The sequence below is a fragment of the Pelodiscus sinensis genome, chromosome 1, assembly GCF_052426305.1.
Source record: "Pelodiscus sinensis isolate ZL-2025 chromosome 1, ASM5242630v1, whole genome shotgun sequence".
Taxonomy (NCBI): Eukaryota; Metazoa; Chordata; order Testudines; family Trionychidae; genus Pelodiscus; species Pelodiscus sinensis.
In genome coordinates, this window is record NC_143052.1 from 83,194,554 (window position 1) to 83,216,633 (window position 22,080).

Consider the following 22,080-nt stretch of genomic DNA (forward strand, 5'->3'; position numbering starts at 1 on the left):
GCCTTTGTACAAGCCAAGTACCAGTAGTGGGTGCTTACCTTTATTGCTTTATTTGGAGGAAGGGTTGGGTATGAAAGCCTTCGTCCGGGTCTGCACTATAGACTTACATTATTAAAACTGTCGTTCATGGAGGCGGTTTCATTATGCCAATAGGGGACGCTCTCCCATCAGTGTATCTGTGTGTGCACTGAAAAGCTACAGCAGCACAACACCAGTGCACTTGCACCACTTCAGGGTTTTAAGTGAGGTTTTGCCCTTTGATTCTAGCTTATTTGCTAATTTTCTCATACCATTCGCATCAACTTATTTTCTGCTTGAGACTCTGTGGGCAGCCTTATGGCTTCTCATAGTGTTCCTGTGGGCTACCTTATCCTTTTTTCTGTAGCTTCTCTGAGGGATCATTTCCAGAGCTATTAAAATCATATGAAAATAACTTTGAAATCTTATTGGGTATGTAGTTTTCCCTCATTTCTTGTGCCAACTCCCAAACCACATGAGAGAGGATTGGACTGGCAGTGTTACAAAAAGGGAACAGTAAAATGGGAAAAGATTGTAGGAAATTAGTTTATCCTGTTATCTGCTAATTCACACATTAGAAACTGACAGTAGTGCATAATAACAAGTAAAAAGGAGAATAATTATCTGACATGTAATTTCCAGTCTTGTAATTCTTTTGTAGGTGCTACTGGAAGATTAGATTGCAAAACTTTGCTGCTGAAGTAAGCATCTGCTTTGCTTTTTTGATGTATGATACCTGAATAGCTTTTAATGCAAGGATGCTATCTCCGTGTGGTGTAAACTTATCTGGGCGTGCTTGACATAGCTTCCCCTGTCATCTTACAGTTGAGATTTTTACTGAGATTTTCAAATATGGGAGTCAAAGTCCATATTTAAACCTAAATAAGTGACTGTTTTTCTTCCTGCTCTTGATGGGTTTCTGGTTCTTCCTCGTTGCTTTAAATGTTTCCATGGAAATGGGCTTTCCTTACTCTAAAGCAGGGCTAGGGAACCTTTTTTGGGCTGGGGGCTGCCGACCCACAAAAAAATCAGGGACCACACACGAGAGAAGCAAAGTGAGAAGCCCCTGACTGAGAAGGAAAAAGATACTCCTCACATTCCCCTCGCACATCAGCGCCTGGGGGGCCAGATTAGTAGGTTTTGTGTGCTCCAGCCCTGTGGGTGGGTGGCAAGGAGAATGGAGTGCCAGCGCGGGCTTCCCAATGTAGGGGTATCCCTGAGCATCAGGGGCCGGATCCAGGCAAGCCAGGGGCCTGGCCTGAGGTTCTCCACCCTTGCTTTAAAGGGTGGCCCATGGGTTATTGTGCCTCTGGTGGTTTGTTGTCCATTGACTGTCTTGACTGTTCCTCTTGATGCGGGACACATCTATGTTCATATTGGGAAGATATGGATGGTTTTTGTTGTTGTGCCCTTGCTTTCTGAGCTGCTTACTTCCGCCAGTAGTAATGTTGAGAGAGTAGGGGATGGAAAGGAGACTGACTGCATTTTGCAGAATCAAAATTTGTTTGATAGTCTCCTTGGCTCAGAACACAAGAATGGCCCATTGAATTATGAGTTCCAACAACTGTGGTGAAAGTGAATGATTGGCACTAATGTGCAACCTGTAGCATAGAGCAGGCACTATAAGCAGCAAGGCACTTCCAGTTTCATTAGGTAGTATTGCCTGGGGTTAGTAGTATTGCCTGGGGAGCATGGCAGGCAATTATGGAGTGCTTGATGGTTTGACTAGAATGCTTCCTATTAAACACATCTTGGAACCAGAGAACTGCTGGGTGTGAATTGTCTCTAACAGGACTTACTTACACAGAAAGTTGTATTTTGAAGGCCATGCATACTGTTAAGTGGTTTTTTTGTGCACTTTGCAGAATGCACAAGGGCAGCTCTTGCCCAAAAGAGCTCACAGGCTAAAGGCCAGAGTTTACCATCAGTCCAAATAGTTCTTATTTTGGGAGTACTCCTATTGAAATCAGTGAGATACTTGCAGATACCCAAGATACCACTCAGCTTGATAAGGACAATGAAATCTAAGCCTCTGAAAGAATGTCATAGTTGATCTAAAACTTCATTGGAGGCTTGGGGCTCACATGTCAGTCTTCTGTTGCATAAAATTTCAGCTGTTGCTGATGGCTACCACCCTGCTACTTTTATTGGGATGCAGGGAGCCACTTTTTGGAATAACTTAGTACGCAATAAAGAGCAGTAGTAAAAAGAAGTGTGCAATTTACTTCAGACTATATCACTTGATGTTTAATGTAGCAGTTTTAGTACTCTGGCTTCTCTGATCCTGAGGTATGCAGCAAACTGACTCTTACTGTAGCATGTATCTTAAATGAACATATTTAAGGCATGTGGTACTGAGCCTTTTAAAAAAGATTAATCTTCAAAGTGAAGTACCACAAAGTGGTTAGTTCTTTAGCAGAACAGCAGTTCTTCACTATAAATCTTCGACTTAATCTTGTACTACTACTTCCAATATGGAAAACTATTCAAAATCGAAGAGAAGTAAAAAAAAAAAAAAAAAATAAGAGTTAAGAAAAACTTTACGAATCACAGTATTCAAAACATTGCTGAAATTCTTTAGTCTGGTTGTACAGTTATTGGTTGGAGTTAGGGAAACTGCCAAATCCTAGTTGCTTCAAATATGTTTTGTATGTGAAGAAAAAAATTAGTTTATCTCTATAGTTAATCAGAGTTTGTCATGGCTTTGGCAGTTTGAGTCATTAGTACTCAATATTTTGTGGAGCATCTTTTAGCTTTCCTTAAAAATGAAGAGCTCTCTTCCTGTCACAAAGTAGTGTCTCTGCAGAATGTACTTTCTTCATATGTAAATGTGTTCAGTGAAAATAGATGAGCTATAAAATTATGTACTTTGGGACTGCATAACATTTTTTTCAAGCAATATCGATTTTTTTCCTACATGAATTTGAGGCACTTTTTTGTTTGTTTTTTAAACTGAAATGTTTCAATATGTTTTTGAAAGTAAAAATTCTTCATTCACTTGCAGGGGAAAAAAGTGTGCTGTAATTATTTTTTTTTTAGGGTTTTTGCAGTTAAAATTGTGATTTTTGCCGTGACAAACCACCAGCCTTAAGATTCAAGAAAAGGCAACTAAGAAATATTTTTGTAGTGTTAGCATGTTTGGCGGTTTTGCAAGACTCCAATCTCAAAAAAGAACAGATTTTCAAGTAATTTCTAGAATCAGTTTCTAAGTTAGAATAACAGAAATAGTGCAGACTCTGAGTAGATCAGACTTCTGCACTTGTCTCTGCACAAATATAGGAAGCAGTTCAGATTTGTCCACCCCAAATGAATACCTCTAAATTTGTACTGTAACAAGCTTCTGCAAGTAACTTGATTTAGCGTTAACTGTATAATATAATCTCTGTAGCCCTACACGTGGTGCTCATTACTATTGTGTGACTACCTCCCTTCGCTTTATTTAAAAAACAAAGTCTGAAAGATTTGTCAGGGGAGTTTATTCTTGGAAAAAGCCTGTTCCTGAAAGGCAGTTTAGAACGAAAAATGTCTATGCTGGATCCTAAAGCCTCACAGCACTATGTGGTTGAGATGTACTGAGCAGTAAAGGTTTTCCCTCCCCCAAAACTAACAGTACTCTGAAAATAGAATACTTGGAACATCATTTTGCAAAAGGAAGTTACTGTTGAGGATTGAATGTAATGCCTGTATTGATTTACAGAGATGCTGATGAATGAGCGGAGGTGGCAGCTTTAAAGACTTTGTATGTGGCTAATGTCTTCTCTGTGTGGGTGGTTGCCATGGGTAAGTGTTGTCCATGGCTTTAGACTGCTCATCCTCTTCTTCAGACTGCATATCAGTCAAGGACACAACTTTTGTCCCTGTGAGAAAGAACATCTGCTACTTTGATCTGGTAGTAGTGTTATCCAGAAGCAGGGGTTCCACATCCTTTAGGGAGAAACTAACTAAGCAGAAGTCATGAACAAACTGTGTTGCACCTCCTCTACTCTGTCATGAGCCTTCAGATTTTCTCTTGCATAGGTTTTCTTGGTTAGTGTTTCCTTAGTCTATTATCAGCAGTTTGGGATACGAGAGTAGAAGCCTCGTATATAATTGGGAAGAACAGCAAAGGAAAATCCCTAAAGGGATCCAAGTTTTCCTGTGTAGAAGGGAGAGTTGGAAAGAATGAAAATCAAATTTGATTACCAACTTAAGAATCTGAAGGGCTAAGGTGAACAAGGGCCTTAATCCTGAAGAACTCTGAGCCCCAAGAGCTGGAGAGGACTAACTTGGATTGAGCTAAAGTCTGCTAGGGGCTACGTGTGTTGGCTCTAGCAAGTCTTTTCTCCTGGCAAAATATTGGTCTGCAGGTTGAGAACAGTGGTGGCAGAATTCCCTTTCTGACTTTTTCAAAGATTGTCTCATAGATAGAACAGGCAAAAAGCCAAGAGCCATTTGGCCTACTCTATTCTGGCTTTGTGGGGGTGCGGAGCATAGAGGGAAGAGATTGGCTGGTGATTGGTTCTGTTTGTGGTACAGAGCCCTTAGCTAGGTACTGGCTACTCTCCCATAAAAGGGGGAGAAGAGATGCTTGCTGGGGTTCCCCCTCCCAGTACTTGCATACCCCAAAACCTATGAAGTACTAAACTGTCATTCTGTTTAGACCATTAGGCAGAGGATCTGGTGTATAAATAGATATTCACAGGTCTTGACCCATGCCATGACTCTAACCTTCTGATATTTAGAGGAAATATCTTAAAGCCCAAAGTGCACTCATATGGGTGAGAGCTGAAAACTGCAAGGCAGGAGAACCAAAAACTCCATGAAATGCATGACACACTTCGCTATTGCTGTCACGTGAAAGATGATCTGTTGTTATAGTGGTAGATCTTACATCAGAAGCATCAGGTGTAGCCCCAAAATCCATGTAGAGCTTGTAAGCAGTTAACTGTTTCCAGATAGAGCACTATTTCATGTTTTTTTCACTCCTTAGTCCCCATCAGGCTACTCTACAGATTCATACTCAAGCTACTCTAATAGTTACTTTTTAGATGATCTACTATAGATTTTTTTTCTAAAACTATACTAGCAATGGTGAGTACATTTTAATATCCATAAAGTAACAAACTAATCCTAGTAAATGTCAGTCCACAGTGTTTTATTGAGGTATAATTTTCCAAGAAGTGAGGTAACTTGCATAGGTTTTTATGAAAAAAAATTCACACCAACTTGAACTAATTACAATTTTGGCATTCGCTACAGCAGATGGGAAATGATCCTTTAGGCAATGAAGAAGAGGTGCATTCTCTTAATAGTCTCCAGTTATGATTTATGCAACTGGTTTTACTCAGTTAACTCTGGTGCTTTATTCATGTGTGCTAGAGATTACTGAAGGGATGCTGCTTTACCAAAGAACTGGGCTCACTTTTTCCAGTATCTTTGAACACTGTTTGGCAAGATTAATAGACAGCTAAGGAATTTCCTTCCCCCCAAGTTTAGCAATCCCATTAACATTTTAGGCTTAGCATCTCAGTTGTAAAAGTTAAGGGTACATGTACAATAGGTAATCTTTCTCTCCAAGCCATCATTTCTATTGTTTTCCTCTAGACACTTCACACACACTATTATTTTCCCCTTTTAGTATAGCTCCATATGCACTACTGTGTTGAGTAGGAGCCATAAAAGTACTTGGCTCTTGCAATACTGAACATTACAGTGCCTAAAAAATTGTAAAACCCACAAAAGCCAGCAATGGTATGTAGGGAGTTACCAAACCTAGCCCCTAAGACAGGAGTGGGGAACTTTTTTGGGGGTCAGGATCCACTGACCCTGCAGGAAACTCAGGTGGGGAGCTGCACGCAACTGAGAAGCAAAAACCCCCCACACTTTGACTGAGAAGGAGAAAGACCCTTCCCATGCATACCAGACCCAAGGTGAGCCCCCAGACTACTAGATTTTGTGTGCTCTGGCTCATGGGGGGACAGTGTGGGCTCCCCAATGATGAGGGGGAGCCCCAGCCTTGGGGGCTGGATCTGGGCCCTGGGCCTTTGGTTCCCCAGCCCTACCCTAGGAACTACTGACCAGATGGGTGTGTACGAAGCCACTGGCTCTTAGAAATGATCATTGATTTGCAATCTATAAGGGGGAACCTGGAGGCAGCTGGATGTAGTGGTAAAGCAACATCTTGAGGGAAATGCGTTAGGTGCCTGCCTCACTTCACACAATGGCTGCTGGTGGTAGAGTGGGCTACCATGAAGTTTTCAATGATTAGGGCACTTGTCTGAGATGGGGGAATCCTAGTTCATACTCCCCTTTCTGACAATATTTATCCACAGTGGAACAATCACTGGATGTATCAGCCAATGAGAATGGGGAGCAGGCCTTAAGAGCACTGAGCTGGGAGACCCATAGTCCAGTCCAGCTCCCTTGCTGCAGAACAGCTCTGAATCTAGATGTGTCTCATCTCACAACTATTCTAACCCCTGAGCTACAAGTTAAGGTTGGCACTACGCCCTCTCACTTCCTCTGATTTTTTTTTTTTTAATCCAGTATATGACCTCTGACCAAGCCTACCAGATCAGGTACTACAGGTAGTTTACTGTCTCATTCTTAGTTTTTGGCAGCAGATAGGCAAACTGTTTGCCTGCTCGTAGGGTGAAACAGGGACACCTCCAGGCTTCTGTAGCATTTCTTATCACTTGAAGGACACCCAGGAAAAAAAATCCCTACCCCAGTGAAGAAAAGTTCTATTACTTGACATTTAATAGATGCTTTTGTTAGTGCACCTTCATTCTGTGAATAAGACTGATTCCCACAGACAGTAAGAATCAATAAATGCTATAACATTACACACATGTAGAAAGTTAACAAGATTTACAGACATCAGCTGTCCATTTTTTTTCTAAACCAATTCAGATCACAATATAAAATAAGCTGAAAAACAGCCTGAGGTAATAGTTAAAAATTCAAAGGGCAATTTTTAAAAAGTTGTAAAGAAATTCTAGGTACTTTAAAATTATCTACTCGCAATATAAATTTATACTAACACTTGAGTGCTTACTTTAGCTAATACAAAAGTGTATAAACAATGTACACTGCTTCACAAGTAAAAAAAATACAATTTGTACTTGCATTTTTCTCTAAAAATACACGAGTTGATAAGATACTTTTTCCTGTACACAGTCAACTGACTTTGGATTAGCTGCTACTGTTTTCACTTAAACAGTCAACAAATTCAGTACACTGCTGATTTCCAGATGGTGAGATAGGAAACGATATTTTACAGTGTGTGTTTGCCTGAGTAACTCGCTGGCTGTAAAACAAGATGTAGGCTTGAGCCTTGCATACTTCTTCCATAGTGCACAAGTTGAGTATGGAATCATTGCAGTGTACCCAGAACCCTGGAATGGAGTAACAGACAATTGTAAAACAACCACAATATTTATGTAAGATGCTTGTACTTTAGGGGTGACACAGGTCTGCTACCATTTGTTAAACACAAATTTGCTAATTTTCTTAATTTTGGGTAAAGTACTAGGGATGTAAAATCCTGGTTAATCAGTGAAACGTTAGATAAACCTAATATGATAAACCTAAAGCAGAATCCAGGCTAGGGACCGTGCCAGCCCAGCTGGAGGAGCCCCCAGCAGAGCAGCAAGTCTGTGGGATGCCTAGGCTCCCTGTGGACAGAAGCTGCTCCAGACAAGAGTAGCCCCTGTCTGCAGTGGGCCCCTGCCAGGCTGGAGCAGGCCCCTGCCCTCAGCAGGTAGGGAGCTGCTCCAGCCCCCACTGGCTACTGGTTAACCTTTCACTTCCCTAATAAGCACCACGTTTTACAGAGAAACAACTACCTTTTTATCACATACTTTGTAAGGAACATCTCTGCTGTACACCATATCACATTTGTCTAAGTAGGAAAAAACATCTTAGATTAAACAGTTTAGGTAAATAGTTATAAGTTTTTTGGCACTGGTAGGTCTGGTTAGTAAAATCTTGGTCCATTTTAATTTAAAATGATTCTATTTGTGGCTACATTTATTCAACTAAGGAAGTAGGAGTGTAGCTTCTGAAAGAAAAATTGCATTTCTGATTTAAATTCCTTGTCCATACCTCCTTCTGAGTTATAGCAGTAGGCAGTATAGTGCCCTGAACCAAATCCTTTCCCATGATGCATAATGACAGCAGACAAGTCATAGATAAAGCAATCAGGTAAGAGGGACTTAAGAGACTCTCGGCAGCAATAAGACTCCATATTTAATATCTGATCAAAGCTAACATGTACTCCAATCTTCTCACGATGATTGCGTCCTGACCATCTGGAAAAGTATCAACATTGAAAACAGTGAGTATTTTTCAGCTAATTTGTGTTAAGAGTATTTTAGTGAATCTATTAGGGATGTCAATGGTTAACCAGGTAACCCATAAGCGTCACCTTTACTGTTTACTGTTAACTAGCGAGAACTGCTTCAGCCCACCCCCATTTAATCATCTGGTAACACGGCTTAAACAATGTATAATTGGTTAACTTATTAAACAGGATTTTGCATCCCTAGAATCTATGCACATATAAATTCTGCAGTTAGAATTCTGAGCTGCTGAACCATCTCTCCTGCTAATGCTTTTGTACTATACACATGTTAACATATATATGAGTACATTTAATATCCAGCCAAAATTCCCAACTCATCTCTTTTGCTTTCCCTTCAATTCAATGTTCATATGGAAAAATCCTTCACGTATGGGTTTTTACCTACACTATCAGCTGTTCTCAGCCTTCAAAATGTTATTCCTCACATTTGTCTGCTCTCCTGTGCCCACTAGTTATCTAAGCTGAAAGAGAGTGGGTGTAATTACCAAAAAATACATAGGTTACAAGAATTGATGCAGAAGCTTCAGAGACTTTTACAGTTTTGACTCTATAAATTAGAAGTGAAAACAGATCACTCCAGGGCTGATTCCCACTTTCCTTTTCCTTAAGGAGTCACTATTCCCTTGGCTGGATTAAGATCACATACAGGTACCTGATGGGTTTGTTTTTTTAAAATGAATGCTAGTGAAGCTGCAAGTTATATATCACCCTGGTGGGATTCATGCAAACCTCAGAATATGCACTAGTGAATAACGGTCATCTATTTTAATCTCAGCATTTGGTAAGGTCACATGATACCAGTTTCAGTTCACAACTTCAAACACTGAACTGCAGATGATTTTTTTTCCCCTCAAGATATCACAGATACTGCACGTGACAGATTACTCTCTTGGTACATACAAGTATCCACAAAAGTCTCTTTTTCAAATAGAGAAAATTGATTTTCTTGTTGCAAACTGGTTAAGCGTTCAAGATTTAGGATAGATTTTAATTCTCCTGACTTTTTGTTATTGGGAAGTAGCAGGAATAAAAATCTCATTTCTCTGCCTGTGATTTGCATTCTAACAATATTTACCAGGAAGCAGTGGGTTTCCAGAAATTGTCCTTCCTTATTAGGGATGTAAAAACACCCTAAACTAGTTAAATGTTTTGTTCGACTGGTTAACAGCCGTGGGTGGGGTCTAGCTGGCTGGGCTGATTAAGCAGGCTGTTAAGCCACCTGTTTACAGGCTAAGTGGTTAACCTCTTACATCTCTATTCCTTACGACTGAGTTTATGGGCATTCAAAGAAGATAATTTAGAGGATTTTTCTCAAAAATTGATTTTATTCACCCACTGACTGAACCCTGAGGATTAGTGACTACTGGAAAAAGGAGGGATATACGAGTCAAAGAGAATTTGCAATATTGCAAAGGTGCTCATAGTACTGCTTACCTGAACCGCTTAAGGTGTAGTCTCAGAACTTGAGGTAGTTGACACACCATAAGCTGTTTCTGGGCTTCTGTAAGTATAATTGGTTTTGAAGAAAACTTCCTGCGTTTTGCTGTGATCGAACACACACACATGAATTAAGCGCTAAATTAAAAAAAACCCACCACTAGCATAAAGCACCCTTGAATAGTTTTGAAAACTGTTTGTCATTTTAAGATTTGACCCCAGGATTTTAAGTATTTAGATACAGTAACATTCACTATCCCATGTTACTTTCTTATTAAACTGATGATGTATTTTGGAATCCAATCAGTAAGGATTATTTTATGATTATTGGGCATACAAAATGCTTTTCTGATATACCTCTGGATTATTCAGATGAATGTTGGAAAATATGTACAGCAGTTCATCTATTTTCATCAGGACCAAACTGTCAGACTTATTTTAACAGATTTTTCCCCTCTTCTTGGAGACCATCTTCTATTGTAAAATGACCTAATCTGAGATCTTAAACTTACTTTCAAGCCCACTTTTGATGCACTTAGTATAGAAAAATAGATCTTCAGATTATTTCCTTTCACTATTAAATAAATGGTCTTGTGTTAAAGTCTTATGCTTTATTTATATGACTAGAGCTATAAAAAAAATCCATGGTCTATTTTGATGGATTTCACAATCACAGGATTTTAAAAATTGTGATTTTAATTATTTCAGCTATTTACATCTGAAACTAATTGCAGGTGTCCTGACCCAAAAAGGAGTTTTTGGAGGTAGGGGTCACAAGGTTATTCAGGGGGAGGGAGGAATTGCGGTACTGGTACCCTTACTTCTGATGTTACTTCAGAGATGGGCAGCTGGAGAGCAGTGGCTGCTGACTGGGCCCCGAGCTCTAAAGGCAGAGCTGCCCCCAGCAGCAGAACAGAAGTAAGGAACGTATGGTGTGGTATTGCCACCTTTACTTCTGTTCTGCTTGCGGAACTGGGCCCTCAGTCAGCAGCTGCCACTCTAAAGCCACCTAGCTTTGACGACAGTGAGGGTGGCATTACCATCACCCCCATAATCTTGTGGGACCCCCACAACACACTTGGGTCAGTATCCCCAAATTGAGACATCTTGGTCTCTCCCTGTGAAATATGCATAGTATAGGGTAAAAGTACAACAGAACATCAGATTTCACAGTAGGAGATCAGCTTTCAGGGTCTGACTCATTTTTCAAGGTTGCGAATTTGTCTATAGATGACAGATGCTTTTAAAATTTGTATTGCTTTCCCTTTAATTGCTGTTTTTATTTTTCAGTGCCTATATTAATGTATATTTTATGTGAGGAACTTATGCATGAGTACATACTGCCTTTACTCACTGTTGCATTGATCACATGCATATATCTTTCCTTCTAAAGCTTCCGTCTCTGTAAACTTGGCCAACATTTCTGTAAGTAGGCATGGATACTGAAAAGCCATCTCCTTCCCATTGCAATGATACCTCTCAGGAAATTCCAGCGACAGGTCCCAGAAGGGTTCTATTGTATTTGACTTATTGTCACACGCAAGACATGTAACCTGTTAAGCAAAATATTAAGTTATCCTCTTTAACATACAAAAACCTGCTTCTCCACATATCCCTTAATAGTAGGGCTCTGTAATAGTATGTGAATTTGGATCACAGATGCAAATATATAAAATAGAAATATTTTTAACTGGAAACAAAAAATTACCTGTTAACTTATTTTCTCTGAAGCAGCACGTCCACCACTGTATTACAATGATGTGCTAGATACTTTTCTCTTCAGTGAACTATAGGCAGTTTCAAAAAGATCTACTTGGGACTGCTCAAGGCAAGGAAGAACAGCCCCTGAGATTTTTTTCTAAAACAAATACTTACAAAGCAATAACTAACATGAAGTACATGTTAGCTTTATTGAAAGGAAATAGCTTTTTTTAAAAATAAAATCACATTGTTATTTTGGAAGTCTTGTAGGGAAGCTATGGATTGAAAGACATCTTTTCAATTTAACAGGTTAAAAAAAATTCAGAAAGTCCATCTACCTATTACGCTTATGGTACGGCTAGACTGCGAGGATCTAATGGAAAAAGATACGCAAAATACGCTCTTTTGTCAGAAGAGGCTCTTCCAAAATTTGGCCCGTCTAGACCGGAACGAGGAATATGTGGGCTTCCGAAAGAGCTTGTTTGCTCTTCCGCAAAAAAGCGGAAGAGCAAACATCCCCTGGACCCAGTGGCGGTTTTTCAGGTATCCTGAAAAACCTCTGAAGTCTAGCCATACCACTACGGAAAAAGAAGAGCAACAACCATAGACTAGCAATAATAAAATATGGTGAAATGAAAAGAGAATCTTTCTGGAAAAAATGGAAGATAACACATCAAGGAAAATATAACTCACTTGACAGACAGAAAGGAAGAGTCCTGAAAAGCTGTAGGATTGTGGGCTGCTTTTTTTTTTTTAAACTAGAATATTACAACATACATTATACATGAGACTTGAAAAACTAAGGCTGGCTTGAGATTCCGTTGGATCATCATGCTGCATCAGTCTTTTTCTATAATTCTTCCATATGCAGCATGCAAGTGGACTGCCTATGGACCAGCTTGGATGGTCTGGGCCTAAGGCAGTAGCAAGGCCGCATTTGGAATACAACAGATATGATTCAGGCACCCTGATACCAAAAAAAGCTGACCAATAGGGTTTTTTTCACAACAGGAAAACTGGAAAATAAATCTTTCACATGTTTAGATTTACCCTCCTAGTTTTGCACATGATTAAAGTGTAAGTAACCCTTAACAGGAATATTTACACTTAATTTACCAGAACCTTCCAAATAATCTCACTAATAAACCCTTGAGGGAAAAACCTCCCAACATTTATAAATAGTCAGAAATCACTAATGACAGCAGCTCTAAACTTGTCATCATTTTGGAAAGGTCAGATATTTTTGAGAAAGCCGTACAGTAGATCCTGTTAGTGTCAAAGCTATCCATACTGATCTACATAACTTCCAGTACTGGACGCAATCCCTATTTTGATATAATGGCTAACATCTTCCATAAATGAAGCTTATGGAATGAAATCAACCAGGAGATGGGCCATAAACACAGATTTACTTTACATTTTATTGACTCAGAACATGACGACATGAAATGTACTTATTACAACCTTCAGTTTTTACAACACACATCTCAACATGTTTTCAAGTGTGTGGAATTTTTTTTATAAATGTATAACTGGAAGTATAACTGAAAGCCAAAACAGTGGTTGATGAGTATTCTACATCAATACATCCTTCCTATTTGATTAGCTGATATAGCTAACATGAAAATATGATAAACATCAATTGCAAAAACAACCAAGTTTGAAAAAGGATCAGAATATTTATTATATTTATCATAACACAAAATCAGACATAACTGCTATAATAGCACCCTACACTGCAGTTCTAGAAATCTCAGGTGGGCCTACATCTATAGCATTGACCTTCAGAAATATGGAAATTCAGACCATTTCCCCCAAAAGTTCCTTTTTATACAGTGGTCTGACTCATAATCATGAGCACCTTTCCCAATATGCTCTACTAGTAACTGCCTCTTAGAATCTGGTAACACAACTATTTACAGCTCTTTGGTGGTCATTTTGCCTGCAAAGCAGGTTGCAATTCCTTCTGCTCCCATGCCTCATGGTTTTTGCCTTGCTATCGTTACTGAGAAGACACATTCTCAGTTTATGAAACAGGGAAGTATTAAAACTGTCAAAGAAATCTTCTAGAAGAATGCTGTAATAGAGACTTCACAGTTGAACAGTCACAACTTAACCTTCAGTAGCACACACTGGTGGTTAATTAAAAACACCCCAAACCCTGAGAGAGGCCTGTCAAAGGGATCAGTAATAATGATCACTCCTGTGTTGGCAACCATTTTTGTTCAGTACCTCCTTACACAAAGTTGAGCAAATACTTAATCTTTGCTGCTCTGCTGAATTTTTCCAAACAAACATTTTTAGATTAAAATGGATTTAAAAATACTAAAAAAATGCATAGTTGAGGGCACTATAAAGTGAAACCCTTTCATTCCTCCTGAAATTAGCTATTTAACATAAGTGCCATTCTTTAGAGCAAATAACAAAATATGTACTAGTATCCAGTAATAAGTGGCCATTCTACCTATTAGCCAACGCTCATTCATTTTAAGTAAGGGATACTCAACACGTGGACCACAGTTTGGCTGTGTCTAGACTGGCAAGTTTTTCCGCAAAATCAGCTGCTTTTGCAGAAAAACTTGCCAGCTATCTACACTAGCCGCTTGAATTTCCGCAAGAACACTGACTTCCTACTGTAAGAAATCAGTGCTTCTTGCGGAAATACTATGCTGCTCCCGTTCGGGCAAAAGCCCTCTTGCGCAAATCATTTGCGCAAGAGGGCCAGTGTAGACAGCACAGTACTGTTTTGCACAAAAAAGCCCCGATGGCTAAAATGGCCATCGGGGCTTTTTTGTGCAAAAGCACATCTAGATTGCACGGACGCTTTTCCGCAAAAAGTGCTTTTGCGGAAAAGCGTCCATGCCAATCTAGACACTCTTTTCTGCAAATGCTTTTAACGGAAAACTTTTCCGTTAAAAGCATTTGCAGAACATCATGCCAGTCTAGACGTAGCCACTGGGTTTACGCAGGGCTCAACACGTGGCCTGCAGAGGGGCTTCTTTGAAAATGGCCTCCACTGGGAACACGCTCCACAACAGCGAGTCAATATAATGATCTTATGTTGATATGAGTTTTAGTGGTTAAATTCCTGGACCATCATTGCTCATTAAAAGTGCTGACATAGGGATGGAAATTGGGGAAATATTGCATTTTATTAGTATCAGCAGAACGGACTTAAATGGGGCGTGCATGTTGAGTAGTCTTACCTTAATCTTTGTATTCAGGCCGATCAGTGTGAGAGAAGCTATTTGCATATATCTGCATGTATATTGCAACCACACGTAAGTTGTGGGCCTCCATATGTGTTGTGAGTGGCCTCTGGGGCTTCCAAAGTTGAGTAGCCCTGTTTTAAGTTATTCTGGATGGAGCTCATTCAGGTATACATTTTGTAAATGCCAAAATCAGGCAATGTTTAAAAGCAGCATTTCTGAAATGCAACCACCAGAGGATTTTCCTAGAGTGTGAGGCTGCAGAAGGAAGCTTGGGGGAAAGGAAGAGAGGTGAGAGTAGCAGAGCACAAGAGGGTGATGGCAAGCCTGAGAGTGGGGGAAGGCAGCAGGGACTGGAGGCACCAAAATACAACTGTCCATTATTTGTATTATTGAGTCTGCAAAAACAACCCTACCTAAATGATTTGTAATTATGATTACAATAATTTCGACATATATATGTGGATATTTTTTCTTAAAGTATTTTATGAAAATTTGTCAGTGTGGTCACAACCAAGAATCTATGGCTGCACTCTGAGGCCATGAAAAATGTTGAGAACCCCAGCCTAAATCCATAAGCTCTGGCTACGTCTACATTGGCAAGATTTTGCGCAAATACTTTAAACACAAGAGTTTTTGTGTTAAAGTATTTGCAAAAGAGAGTGTCTACACTGGCATGTGCTTTTGCGCAAAAGCATCCGTGCCAGTGTAGACGCTCTCTTGCGCAAGAAAGCGCTGATGGCCATTTTAGCCATTGGGCTTTCTTGTGCAAGAAATTCATGTTTCCTGTCTACACTGGCCTCTTGCGCAAGAACAGTTGCGCAGAGGGCTTTTTCCTGAGCAGGAGCATCCTAGTTCTTGCGCAAGAAGCACTGATTTCACGCATTAGAACGTCAGTGTTCTTGCGTAAGAACTCCCCGCCAGTGTAGACAGGCAGCATGTTTTTGCGCAAAAGCAAGTGCTTTTGCACAAAATCATGCCAATGTAGACACAGCCTATCAGTAATTCAGAATGAAAAAGGAATCAGAGTCTAGACCAGGCATGTCAAACTGATGTTCGGAGGGCCACATGCGGCCCAAGCAAAATTTTTTGCAGCCTGCCAGAACATTTTATAAAAGAATCAAGTGCGGCCCTCTGGCCGCTTGGAGTATGTGACCGAGTGTCTGTTCACAGCCGGCTGGGCTGCTTTGCACCGTTAGGTTGAGAGGTCTGGCTCTGGGGGAGAGGGGAGGCATTAGATTGGGGGGGGGGGGACTGGCTCTGGGAGAGAAGGGAGGCATTAGGTTCAGAGGGCTCTGGAGAAATGGAGGGGGATTGGGTTATAACGGGGGTATGGGAGTGTCTGGCTCTGGGGGAGAGGAAGGGGATATTTTGGTAATATTTTGTTTTTTTATTTATTCCCAAATAAAATCACAAAATGTATATTAATTTTATATCAATAAATGTCAATTTTTTGCAATTGCACGAATAATTATATCTTTATGCAAAATCTCAAACTTACAAAGTATCGGAAATTTTCACAAAAGCCTGTTCTATTTGATTAACCATGGTCTATACTTGTTTTTATTTCAACGAAACAAGTTATGTAGCATATAAATTTAAGGTTCTTTTAAATTTTGTATATTTAAATACAAAAGTATGTAAAATTAATTTAAAAAATATTTAATAAGCAAATAATTTTACACATCAAATTATTGTAATAATATAAAATATACTTAAAATAGAATCTATAAAATAAATAACTACAACTTTCTGACACAGTACATTTTCTTTGGTTGCCCTCGGGTTGCCAGGTGTCCGGTACTGGTGCCTTCCGCCTGACACCTGAAATGCTGGGGGGTTTTTGCACAACAAATTTTGTCTTTTTTGGTCAAACCACCTGGGAACCTGAAGTGGCCCTGAAAGTTATACATTTTCATTTGTGTGACTCTCAGTAGGCTTCGAGTTTGACATGCCTGGTCTAGACCTAGCCAGTTTAGGTGATTATTTTGGTCTTTGAGCATAACTACAGCATAAAAAGACTAATGAACGTGTGCTGTACAAATAGGTGTCTTTTGGATTAAATGCTTTTTTAATTGATTTCTTGAAGAAGGATTTGCTAAATATGAATGCACGGTAGTGTTGTGGGCTCAGGATGAAATGCACAAATAAAAAGACTGAAAATAATTTTGGCAAATTTTGGTAAACTCAGCATGTTTTCCTGTCAACCTGTATCCAATTTTTCAATAATTCTGCAGCAGACAATACTGCTGTAACACTACCAGCCATGGCCTAGCAGCAGAGTTTAGCTGAAGCAACCTGGCTGAGTTTCATCCCCTGCTTCTTGCCAGAAAGCAGAAAGGCATTGTTTTTAATTTCTCCTCTTATAAACTGAGTGAATCTGATCTGTGCAGGCTGGCTCCTGTTCTGATGCAGAGCCCCACTGACTTCAATGGGACACAACATAAGCATAAAGGCCCATTCATACAGATCAATTTGCAGGCTCAGACCCTTAACTGTGAAGTTAACATAGCTTTCACAATATTCCTGTGACATTTAATTTTCATCTCTTGTGAAGGTTTCATGTGTTAAAGCAGGGCAATAATTTTTGATGGGAGGGGGGCTACTCCAAGATTTTGCAAAGTGGTCGAGGGCCGCACTCTTCCATGATATTAATGGAGGAGGTGCGGGGTCTGGGATGGAGGTTGGGTGCAGCAGGGCACTTGGGGTAAGGGAGGGCATTTGAGTGAAGGAGGCCGTTGTGACCTGGGGCACTGGGATAGGGGATTGGATGTGACCTAGGGCAGGGGATTAGGGTACAGGAGAGGGTGCAGGGATTTGAGTTGTGGGCTAGAGCAGGAGAGGACTGTGATCTTGGGCTGGGGATTGAGGTGCTGGATTGGTGAGGGATTATGGGTACAGGAGGGGGTTTTGGGTACATGGAGTAGGGAGCAGGAGTGGGAGGGCAGAGGTTTGAGGAAGGGGGGGGGGGGGGGGACAGAGGTAGGCTCTGCCAGAAGACTTACCAGCCAGCAGCAATTCCTCAAATCAGCCTCCCTGCCTGCCCCACCTCCTCACAGGCTGCAGCCATGCACTCTGGAGCCCCTTGTGCTTCCTGGCTGCCTGTTATTGAAACAGACAGCTCCCACTGGCCAGTTTCTGGCCAGAAACTGGTCAATGGGCTTGTCCTGGGAGTGGGAGCAGCTCCTAAAGCTTTCCCAATTGTCTCCTGACTGTTTTTAAAGAAAAACTGCCCTGCAGCTGTGTTTCTGATCAGTATGCAGTTGAAGTGAGGCAAGCGAGGAGCATGCCTGAGGCTTCCTGCAGCATCCACAGAGCAGATTCAGCCCACGGGCTGCATTTTGCCCAGGCCTGTGTCAGAGTGTAAGTATGTGGCGTGCACACACAGAGCCAGTGATAGTTTTTCAAAAGCATGTAATTTATGGAGAATGTATAAAAAAATAATGGTGGGTGAGTTTTTATTGCACCCACTTTTACTGAGGAGAGAGAGAAGCTTTTGAGTTCACACAGAGCTCTTCTGGTCATGAAAATTAACCCACAGTATCACTGGTAAATACTAGACTTGTACAGCTTGTTTAGCATATGTTTGACACATTTCAAAGAACAAGGTGAAGTGGTCCCTTAGTAACTCTCCCCCCCACACACACTTCTGGGGGAAGGGGGTTGGTGATTTTAGATTGTTGAAATAAGCCATAAATCCAAAATCTCTATTCAATCCATAATTTGTAGTGTCTAGCAAAATAATTAGTTTAAGCTCCCAAACTCATCTTTTCAACTCCGTAACTCGAAAGTTTTCCTTTCACCAAGAAAATGGGTCCAATAAAAGGTATTACCTTACTGACCTATAACATCCTGGTACCAACATAGTTAATCTCAAGAGAGGAGTGTAAACATTGAAAAAACAGTAAGATCTGACAACCTTTTTATTTTCTTTCTGGTACAGATAAGTAGCATATCTGGGTATTTTATTGAGAGACAGTATACTTTCATAATATATAAACAACAAAGAGTCCTGTGGCACCTTAAAGACTAACATTTGGGCATAAGCTTTTGTGAATAAAGACCACTTTGTCAGGTACCATGGAATTCATTTTTGCAGGTACAGACTAACATTGCTGGCCCTCTGATACTTGTTGAGTATGCATGATAGCAAAAGGGATTGAGATTTTACTGCAGGTTGAAATTTGGTTTGTGGTGGGAGTTTGGAAGGTATATTGCACTATTAAGAGTTTTGACTTTAAAAAAATATATAAAACTAAAATAGAAGGAAATATTAAACATGTAGGAAACAATTAAAGAGTTTTGTATACATAACTTACATACATTGATGGGTGATCCACAGTGATAAGTGAGGTTATAGTTTAGTGAATGTCAGGCAAAGTGAGCACATGATACTGTATTGCCCCTTGAGCCAGTCTGGAAGTTCAACCGGCTTCACCCTAACCATCCAAATCAACTTGAAACAAGGCTACTAGGTACAATCGATTATAGATGAACAGCTGAAAAAACACACACTTAACTACATGTGAGGAGATGAAGGCCTGTCTGAAAAAAATGACAAGGTAGAGATGTCATTGAGAGTGACAACTGACTCAAATGATACTTGCTATATCTGAGTTGTTTGCTTGTGGAAAGCAGATCATTTGGCCATTCTACAATCTTTTCCCAATAAGTGAATTTTAATGTGAATACACTGACATCCCACCAGCAGATTCAGTCACTGGATTCAATGGCTATGTCTACACTCACAGCAAATGAGGCTAAGCATGGAATATTGCTGAGCCTCATTTGCATACCTAACGAGCTGCCATTTTTGCAGAAGAGGCTGTTGCACCAGAAGGAGCAGTCTACACTGCCCCTTCTTGCGCAAGAAAAACCCTCTTGAGCAATGCTGCTACGCCGATTATTTTCAGGAATAACAGCATTGCTCAAGGAGGTTTTTCTTGCGCAAGAAGGGGTAGTGTAGACAGCTCCTTCTGGTGCAAGAGCCTCTTCTGCAAAAATGGCAGCTCATTAGGTATGCAACTGAGGCTCAGCAATATTCCATGCTTAACCTCATTTGCTTATTTCTCACGCAAGAAGCTGCAAGTGTAGACATAGCAAAAGAGGGTAGGGCAGCCCCTTAAAGCAGAATAGTGGTTGTAGATTTATTCTGACAGGATGGTATCTCAGCTATGGTAGAGGAAAGCAAGCTATTACCACAGTGCTGTGGAAAAAGATAATCCTAGGATCAAAGATTCATTTTCCCCTGCTCTGTGGAACAGAGAAGGGGCAGAGTTTGATGGTAGATGTCCTGATCTCCTTCCCAGCAACGTATTTGCTCCTCTTTACTTTCATTGTTGGGCTTAATGCTACAAGAGCACACAGGCAGGAACACAAACAAAAATAAAAACCGGAGTAATCTTTGATGGGGCTACAATGTTTTGTTTTAAAGTAGTGGTCACCAACTAGTCGATCTCAACACAGTCAGGGTTCCGAACCGCCCCCCCTCGCCCTCCCAATAAGGAGCCCATACACTGGCCCTACAGCCTCCCACCACTCACAAAATTGGAACCTGGGATAATCTTTTTCCACAGTAGTGGAGCAGGGTTGGGATGGGAGGAGTCCCAAGACTCAGCACCAGATCCTTATTTTCCCTTCCTCCCCCCATGCTCCAGGGAGGTAGGGTCAGGGGCAAAGCTGGAGCTAACATGATACTGGAGGATCCAGACCTTGAGCAGCTGGATTTCCTAAAGGAGCAGCACATGCAATTTTTCCAGCACTGCCTGCAGATCCTGACCAAGAGATACTCATCCCTGGAAACAACCTGCCCCCAGGTACTAGACAAGCTGCTCCTGCCCAGACACCCACCAGCACCTTGCTCCTGCCCCCGGGACTCAAACCTCAGCAGTTAGCAAAAAATAAAAGTCCACTTATTTTTATATTGTGAATATGAAACCTTATGTCAGTCACTTTTACTGTTTAACAGCAAAGACAATCAGTTCCTCTCTTGCTGGAGAAATCTCAGGGAGACAGAAAAATCTTTATAATATCTGAAAAAAATTCAAGAGATTATTTAAAAGGTGTTATAGCTAAGAATTTTTTAAAAAACAGTTTTGAAGTTGACTGCATCCCTTTACATTGGCGCTCATGATGAAAGCATCTCTGTAATTTACTGAGAAAAGCCTAAAAGAAGAGTAGAAGTACAAACATGGTCATCCTGAGGGGAGTGTGCGCTCAGGACAATCTCCCTCTATCCCAGCCCCTGCCTCCAACCCACATCTTCCCGCCAAAACCCTGTTCCGCTCCCTCCCATTACACTTTTTCCTTCAACCCACTTTCCCCCAAGGGACACAACCTGGCTGGAGCAGTGCTGCTCAGTTTCCTGCAGCTCCCATAGCTGATGGTGAGTGCAGGTGTGGGCCCGACCTCTGCTGCCAGTACCAGGTCCTCTGCTAGTCCCCCAGGCAGGGCCCAGGGTGGCTACCCCAAGCAATGCATAGATGGGACAGTTCTGAGCACAGTATATTCAGAGCTAGGGTCATACTTGAAGAAACTCATTATCTCTGCAAGTGTGGAAATATATCCGAACAAAAACTTAACTCTACATGTAGAGAAGCCAGCCTCCAATCTTCCCTTATTTATAGGTCTGAATACAATTTTATATGAGATTCTGGATCATGGGCTTAAAAAAAACAAACAAGAGAAATCTGAAGCTGAAGGCTGAAGACAATTTAATTATGGAGATGATGTACTCATACAAGGTAGGGTAAAACATCATTGTGCATCAGTGATAAGCAAGGATCTTAAAACCATTGCCACGGAAATCTGTTTATCAAAGCCTCCATAATGTAACTGTTTAACAATTGAACCAACAGCCACCTGAGGCAGGCATTCGGAGCCCCTGCTACTGTCAGACATGGGAAGGGTTAATGTGGAGATGTGGAAAACTGGTTTTCTACATTACTACATACATGCCTCTCTCTTGTACTATGGGTGATTACCATCCTTTTTCATGTTACCTTCATGTTTTCATCCTTGACCTAATATATCCAGATATACCAACTCTGTCAGGCACTTGTGAAGTCACATGGACTCTTGAAAAGTGGGGAATAGTATGGAGAAGACATGTTAGAAATAGAATTCCAAGTCCATGTACACATTTATAAATTTAGACATTTTTATCAATCATATTTTGTATTGGGTGGATTAATCAGATTTTATTTAAAAGTACATTACAACAAACTATTTAGTAATGATGCTCAGAGAAGGAAAGGAATGCACCAGTCTCAAGGTCTATTGAGCCCCATTTATTTTTTTTACCCCCTACACAAGGGGATAAAAACTACATCATTATAATGAGTTATTTCATCATATGTGCTTCCTGTCCAG

The 22,080-nt window shown here is 40.6% G+C and overlaps 1 protein-coding gene across 8 annotated transcripts in view; it reads right to left on the reverse strand.

Annotated features, from left to right (window-relative positions):
• Positions 1-944: 944 nt before the first annotated feature.
• USP44 (ubiquitin specific peptidase 44) overlaps positions 945-22,080 on the reverse strand; it is a 36,539-nt gene continuing 15,403 nt past the window's right edge. For 6 of the 8 annotated variants that reach the window (XM_075933549.2, XM_075933567.2, XM_075933541.2 and 3 more), the window contains 4 exons: positions 11,154-11,352; positions 9,797-9,905; positions 8,104-8,309; positions 945-7,394 (listed from right to left, as the gene is read on the reverse strand). In XM_075933549.2, the coding sequence (XP_075789664.1) occupies positions 7,192-7,394; positions 8,104-8,309; positions 9,797-9,905; positions 11,154-11,352 (717 nt within the window). In that variant the 3' untranslated portion in view covers positions 945-7,191. Of the gene's footprint in view, positions 7,395-7,844; positions 8,310-9,796; positions 9,906-11,153; positions 11,353-22,080 lie in introns of all 8 variants that reach the window. The other 2 variants (XR_012905201.2, XM_075933598.2) reach the window with 2 other exon arrangements.